Below are 7,961 nucleotides of genomic sequence, written 5' to 3'. Positions count from 1 at the left end.
ATCCACCGCTTATTAAATGGACCAAAGATCATCCTCATAGTCAAATTATTGGAGAATCTTCAGAAACAGTGTTAACTCGATCACAGATCAAAGCGAAACAAGCTGCACTCTTTTCTCAAGTAGAGTTTTGCATGTTCAACTCCTTTGTTTCCAAAGTTGAACCGAAGACTGTTAATTCAGCACTTGATCATTCTGACTGGGTTCAGGCCATGCAAGATGAGTTGAATGAGTTTGAAAGGAACAAAGTATGGCGTCTTATTCCAACTCCAAAGGATGCTTCGGTTGTCGGTCTCAAATGGGTATTCAGAAATAAGATGGATAAGGAGGGGAACGTGATTCGTAACAAAGCTCGGTTGGTTGTGAAAGGTTACTGTCAGGAAGAAGGTATCGATTATGAAGAGACCTTCGCTCCTGTTGCAAGATTAGAGTCCGTCCATATCTTCCTTGCCTATGCTGCACACAAAAACTTTGAAGTCTATCAGATGGACGTCAAGTGTGCCTTTCTCAACGGTGAACTTGAAGAAACTGTGTACGTTGAGCAACCGCCAGGCTTCGTGAACGAGAAGTATCCAGGTCACTGCTACATACTTGACAAAGCGGTATATGGCTTAAAGCAGGCTCCCAGAGCATGACAGGGACCCGAAGGCATCTTTATTAACCAGGAGGCATACACCAAGACACTGCTTGCTAAGTTTGGTATGATGGGAGACTCCAAAGTTAAAGTTCCAATGGCTTTTGGCACCAAACTTACACCCTCATTGGAGAAGCCAGCCGCTGACATGAAGCTATATCGTCAAATGATTGGGTCTCTAATGTATCTCACGACTAGTAGACCTGACATCATGTTTTCAGTCTGTTACTGTGCCAGATTCTAAGCTAACCCACGCGAACCTCATTTGCAAGCTGTGAAAAACATCTTTCGCTATCTGAAGCGAACCTCCTCTCTTGGTCTGTGGTATCCAGCCAACTCAGGATTCTTTGTCCAAGCGTTCTCAGACGCTGACTTAGGTGGCTGTGGATTAGATCGTAAAAGCACAACTGGAGGATGTCAATTTCTCGACGGTAAATTGGTTAGCTGGCAATCAAAGAAACAAACATGTGTTTCTCTCTCAACTGCAGAAGTTGAATACATCGCTGCAGCATCCTGCACATCACAAGTTGTATGGATACAAAGTCAGCTTAGAGATTACGGGCTGAACATGAAGAAAATCCCACTATATTGCGACTCTGAAAGTGCAATTAGGATTTGTCACAACCCAGTGCAACACTCGAAGACTAAACACATAGCACTGAGGTATCACTTTATCAAGGATCACGTGGAAGATGGCAACGTGGAAATTCATTTCGTAAGGACGACTGATCAACTGGCAGATATATTCACTAAGGCTTTACCTAAAGCAAGCTTCAACAATATTTTGCAAGGCCTAGGAATGATGGAAGCAGAATCAGTACCAAAATCGCATTTGCTTCAATAAAGGTAAGAAGCGAAATAGAGCGAACCGAAATGAACCGAACATTCGGTCTATTTCGGGTGAAGCTCGACCATGAACCGAAATGAACCGAGCGTTCGGTCTATTTCGGGTTCGGTCCTTCTGAACTCGTTCGCTTCTTTTTCTTATCAAGGCATTTTGATTGTATTCCTATGTACACTCTTTTAAAATTCTTCTTATATTCATAAAATCCAAAAATATTTTCCTTTTTCGTTCAATTGAACAATTTTCACAAAATACAAAAATATTTTCCGTTTTTGATCTAATGATTTCTTTTGCATAAAGTGTTACTCTCGATGATGACGATTCAGAAGGTAAAATCTCTTTTCTATAAACTTTCTACGCGTCCCTAGAAGCATGCTGCTGCATGTTGACTAAAGCATCGACACATTTTGAGTGAAGCCTTAATAACATGATACATACAAATCATGTTTTCCCAAGCTAGGCTGCAATGTTCACTCTAATCTTGAGCTACATTACTCTACTCACATTGAGCTTAGAGTTTTCTGCTTAGTCCTTCCTTTACAGCAGAGGTACATTTGTTTCGTATACCACCTCCATCATTTTTCTCCATTACACTTCATCTCACCAATATAACCCTTGAGACTCTCAGAATTTACCACTGAGGTTTATGGTTATACAAAAATCTGTGTTAATGATCTTAGTTTCGTGTCACTATGTACTAAGTGAAACCCACCCTTCAACACCATTAATGAATTGACGGTACATGATCACTATGTTACAAATTTTAAATGAAATCTCTTTTTATTTTGAGTGATTCTTCTGAAAATTTCTATTACCAAAAATTTTTCTTCCCCAAGGATCCAGTTAATTTTTTTTTTTGGGATTTCTCACCTATCCAACAGTCAATAAATATTTTCCCTACCTACTTGTTCAACAGATCACATTGATCTCACAAGTACTTCGTTCAGTTTCGGTCTTATATCAAGTATCAAAATCACAGAATGCAGCAAAAGCCACCCTTTATAAGCTTTAATTAAAAGATGCCTTTCAATACTTCTTAACAAGTACTTGATCGTTATTTAATGGGGAGCCACACAAGCACTTTAAAGTCTCTCTTGACTTTGAAGGAAGAGATTTGTGCCCAAAATCAGCTGCTTTATGTCTTGTTAAGACTTCACAAATTATCACAAAAAGTTTGCTTTATTTCTTTATCTTTGACACTCTTTGCACGAAAATGTTTAATTTTCCAAAATATGGTTCTATTCATGGTGTTCTAATATCTTCAAGTATTACAATGCTCGATAAAGTTACAAAGGCAATGACGGTTCATGAGCCAATGTTACTCTGCATGATAATGTCAAGGATCGATTGACTCAACTGGAGGCAGAGTTGGCTGTGGAAAATCGCATTATGGATGAGCTGGACAAACGAACATCTCAGCTAAAAATGCAGAACCTCAAGCTTCGCACTGCAACAACTGAACTCAACGATTTGAAATCTGAAAGGGAGGTTATTCGAAGCTCTGTTGGCGATGTTCACTCCATTTTGCTTCACCTTCTTGATGCCCATGATCCCATCATCACCATTACCATCCGAAGGCACTTGGCTGAGAAACTCAGACCTGCACTGGCTATCCTTAGTCGTATTGAGGGTGTTCCGGTGACTGGTGTCCAGCCGAAACAAGGGGGAGAGAAGGTAGCGAAGACTCAACCACCTCCTGAACCGAAATCAACTGCTGAACCGAAGGATAATGAAGCTTCGGTCAGTAAAAGTGACAAGAAGAAAAAGAAGATCGGTGAAGACGACATTGATGATGAAAATGATGTTTTTGAAGAAAATCCTTAAAAGCCTTATCAGAAAACAAAACCAACTGATAAAGAGCTTGAAGAAAAGATCAAGAAGCTAACGGCTGACCAAGAGAAGAAGCAAAAAGAGAAGGAGCTTATGGAAAAGAAAAAGTCCATTTTTCCAGAATGGACTATTGACTCGCTTCAAAGAAGCGCCATAGACGAACCAAGTGTTCTTTGGCTCAAACCAGTCATGTCCTTTAGGCTTGAAAACTCCAAGGATGCACAGTTTGACATGCCAATCACTTGAAAGGCATTCATATTTCACTGCTTCAACTCAACTGCTGCTATCCCTTCTCCAGACCTGAAGGTGGATCGGGATCTATTGGAATTCTATCTGGAGTTCGCTCAACCCCAGTACTTGACCTGGAGTTCGCATAAAATCACAACTGTCAAGGTTCTGAAGCCCTACTCAGCAGGGAAGTTTGTTAATGTGAAATTCAAAGTGACTCAAGGATCTGAAGGCTCGGTTCACAACTTCACTCTTGCTGATCTACCGAACCTCAATCCCCACGACTGGATACTCCTCAACAACATCTTACTGTCAAATCCTCAGGAGTATCAGCCAATCATTGATCATATCAAGCGAATGCTTGTCTGCTACATTCACGAAGTGGCAAAAATGGATCAAGAGATCACTTCAACAATTCACAAGCGAACCACGATCAAACCGATGGGAAGAGCTGGCGATATTAACTCGATGGTCAAAGGCAAGATTGACCCAACATTCCACACAGTGATGTTTATCAGGGGTGAAGGTCAAAAATGCCTATTCGCTCTTGTTGACAAACACCTCTTCTCAACTGCTTGCTTAGAGCACATTTTGGAGATTATTAAGAGGTGTAGTCAGAACACAGCAGCCGACAAGAAGATGTTTACTGACATGCTGAGATGGTACATTCAATTTCGGCAGACTCTTCTTGCAATCATCCCTCGGCTGTTCAAGGTGGTGAAAACTGTGAAGCCTACTCAAAGAAAATGATCTCTCGCCTCATTTGACGCAAAGGGGGAGATTGTTGGGCTTATAGTGTTGCGTCATGGGCTCGATCCTTAGTCCAGTTTTGGATGCCGGTTTGGGCCTGTCCAACCGTGCATGTTTTTCTCTAGGGTTTAGTATTTAAGCTGCATGCATGAAGTCTTTGTTATTAAGGTTTTTATTATTTTCTCACACAAGTTTTATAAACCCTAGCTCGCCTCTACAGTGGAAGTTCTTCATCGAGCTCTGCTGAGGCATGACTATATTTGAATCATAAGCATATCGTTGATTCTATTCTGTGTTCATAATATTATTGTGTTTGTTTTGTTTGATCTTCATCTTTTACCTGTGAAAGATCTAATCGGTCAAAGATTTATTCTCATCATAAAGAAAATCAATAACTTATATTCTTATAAAAACATAATTGTTTGATATAATATATTTGTTAGTTGTTATTTTATTTTGGTATTTTGTTTTGTTATTTATTAATTATTTATGTAGTTAATATCAACATGAAAAAATAATCAACTATTGACGGGTTATTTAAAAGAAAACATGTCAATTCTACTAAAGATCCTGAAAAACCATTGGAGATTGTTTTAGATGAAAATATTCCACCGTCTAGTATTCCTGTTGCGGTAAAACCCAACATCTAGTATTCCTGTTGCGGTAAAACCCAACAACTAGTATTCCTGTTGCGGAAAACTGTTGGGAAGTTTAAGGTTTGTGGTGGAGATCTGGATACTAACTTGGATCGTGATATCATTTTCCGAACTGATATTTCTACCCTATGCCTGGGTTACAAGAAATTCAGCATAGGATAATCCAAGTGGACACTTACGATTCTAGGCACAGAAATCGTAAGCCAATATGCTAGAGGATTATGTGAAAGTCTGATGAAAACGAGAGCTTAAGATCGTATATATCTTCTAAAAAGAAGAGTCGTTTATATAATAAACGATATTAGGGTTTCATTAGGGTTAGGCCGATATGGATTCCTTTGGAAGCCAGTCAGGGTAATCCGGATTTTAATGAGGATTTAGGGTTACCAAAACTAACGAGTTTCGTTAGTTTCATTAGGGCTCTGCCCCTTGGACCCCGCTAGGGGCGCTGCCCCTAGACTCCGCCAAAGGGCCCTGCCCCTTTGGAAACCCCGGACCCAGGGGCGCTGCCCCCGGACCGTCGAATAGTCGTCGAATTGGCTACTAATTTGATCTTATACATGCGTGCACGCCGCACCAACCCGTACACATATTAGAAAACAAATTAAGAAGCCCCTTAGCTCACATGCTAATTCCAGTTACATAAAATGACATGGTGACACTAAAATCACCAACAATCCTCCCTCATTTTAGAGTTACCCTTGAATAGACATAACTTTATCAAACAATCAAAACTAGTACATAATGAAAATATCGAAACGATTGAATTTTCAATTAGTATCATACATTTGCAAATACTCGATAATCAGGGTGTTTTAAGAATTGAACCCATCAACCCATTTGAATACCAGAAAGTAAAATACATACTAGTTTATTAAATTTCTAGCAAATTACAACTTGACACTATTATAAAGCCATGTGTCCCAATCCTCTCATGATCGTATCAAGGTCAAGTCCACAATCTATTGAAATGCGGCTACACTTCACAATCACGTAGGTAACTCCTTTCCATGTATCTGCACATACATTTTCAAAGGAATTATTAAGAAATTAAACTTCAACCAGGCTAACATGCAGAACCGAACACATACCTGGGATGAATACTTCATGTGTTCCAATCTATAAGTATGAGCTTTCCACATTGAATTCAACTCCTAACATTATATTAAGAGGGAATTGGGTGTCTCATCAATTTAGAATTAAATGGACTTTGATCCCATCCTGATTACAGACTTGTGCACTAAGTCTCTTGTCAGACCTTTAGTCAAGTGATCTGCCAAATTTTGTTGCGATTTCACAAACTCAACCGAAATCACACCATTCATGATTAGTTCTCTAATCATACTATGTCTAACACTTAAGTGTCTAGACTTGCCATTATAAACCTAGCTATATGCCTTAGCCAAAGCGGAAACACTATCATAAAGGATAGAAATAGGTGCTATCGGTTTAGACCACAAAGGAATCTCATAGAATAAATTCCTTAGCCACTCTGCTTCTTTACTAGCAGCTGCGAACGCAACAAACTCAGATTCCATTGGTCGAGTTTGTAATGCAAGATTGCTTCTTGGAAACCCAAGAAATGGCACCTCCCCCAAGCAAGAATACCCAACCAGAAATTGAGGAATGGTCCTCCATGTTGGTTATCCAACTTGCATTTGAATGACCTTCTAAAACTGAAGGACTCCCCAAGTAACTCAAGCCATAATTCATGGTTCCCTTGAGATACTTAAACACTCTATTTACTGCTTGCCAATGTTGAGCACTAGGATTACTAGTATACCTGCTCAACTTACCCACAGCAAAAGCAATATCAGTTCTGGTACTTGTTATGGCATACATCAAGCTACCAATAGCCTTAGAGTATTCCAATTGTGAAATGGGAACGCCATTATTTGGCATTAATTTCACACTTGGGTCCATAGGAGTACTCACAGGAGAACAATCGGTAAAATTAAACCGCTTGAGAATTTTCTCAATATAATGACTTTGAGTCATCACCAAACCTTTGTTCATCCTTTTAATTCTTATTGCAAGAATTACATCAACCTCTCCCAAATCTTTCATGGAAAACTTAGATCACAACAATTTCTTTGTTTCATCTACTTGATTTTGGTCGGTACCAAAAATCAACATGTCATCTACATATAAGCAAATGATCACCCCAACTTTAGTAGCATCATCAAATCTACTATAAACACATTTGTCACATTGGTTTGTCTTGAAACCAGAGGACAAAATAACTTCATCAAATTTCTGATGCCATTGTTTAGGCGCTTGTTTCAGCCCATACAATGATTTGACAAGTTTACAAACCATATGCTCTTTACTAGGCGTAATAAAACCTTCAGGTTGTTTCATGTAAACTTCCTCGTCAAGATCACCATTTAAAAAGACTGTTTTCACATACATTTGGTGAATAACCAGATTGTGGATACTTGCCAAAGCAATCAACAATCTAATAGTAGCAATACGTGCAACCGGAGCATACATATCAAAATAGTCAATACCGGGTTTTTGTCTAAAACCTTGAATGACTAACCGGGATTTGAACTTGTCAATAGTCCCATTAACATTCATTTTCTTTTTGAAAATCCATTTGCAACCAAGTAGTTTAGAACTTGGAGGCAATTCAGACAACACCCATCTGTTGTTCTCAAGAATTGATGACATTTCATCATCAATTGCTTCCTTCCAAAAGGCACTATCACGAGACTCCATGGCCTCTTGATAAGTCTTAGGATCATCTTCAATACTATAGCAATAAGAGTATTCAAGATTAATTTATCCCTTGAACCTTCCACCAAATACAGTTGGAAGTCGGATCCGAAATTTTTCGCAATATAGCCTCTTTTGCTTCTACGAAGCTCTTGTGGTTCTTTCACATTACCACCATCTTGAATTTCTGAATTTTGCTCTTTATGATCATCAAAAGTTAGATCCTTAGGCCTTTGAATCGATGAAAACCGCATCTCATCAAAAATTGCATCTCGTGATTCGATAACAGTGTTAACCGAAACCG

At 39.1% G+C, this 7,961-nt stretch overlaps 1 protein-coding gene across 1 annotated transcript; it reads right to left on the bottom strand.

Moving 5' to 3' along the window:
• Positions 1-5,928: 5,928 nt before the first annotated feature.
• On the bottom strand, positions 5,929-7,006 carry LOC145139523 (secreted RxLR effector protein 161-like). The gene is made up of 3 exons (XM_079073319.1): positions 6,548-7,006; positions 6,031-6,093; positions 5,929-5,955 (listed from the first exon to the last, which is right to left on the bottom strand). The coding sequence occupies exons 1-3, from the start codon at positions 7,004-7,006 to the stop codon at positions 5,929-5,931; spliced, it is 549 nt and encodes a 182-aa protein (XP_078929445.1).
• Between the last annotated feature and the right edge of the window lie 955 nt (positions 7,007-7,961).

The sequence above is a fragment of the Lactuca virosa genome, chromosome 9 (genome assembly GCF_052849685.1).
Source record: "Lactuca virosa cultivar CGN04683 chromosome 9, Lactuca_virosa_CGN04683_v6, whole genome shotgun sequence".
Taxonomy (NCBI): Eukaryota; Viridiplantae; Streptophyta; class Magnoliopsida; order Asterales; family Asteraceae; genus Lactuca; species Lactuca virosa.
The sequence above is the reverse complement of the archived record's forward strand: the minus strand, read 5'-3'. Positions and strand labels throughout refer to the sequence as shown.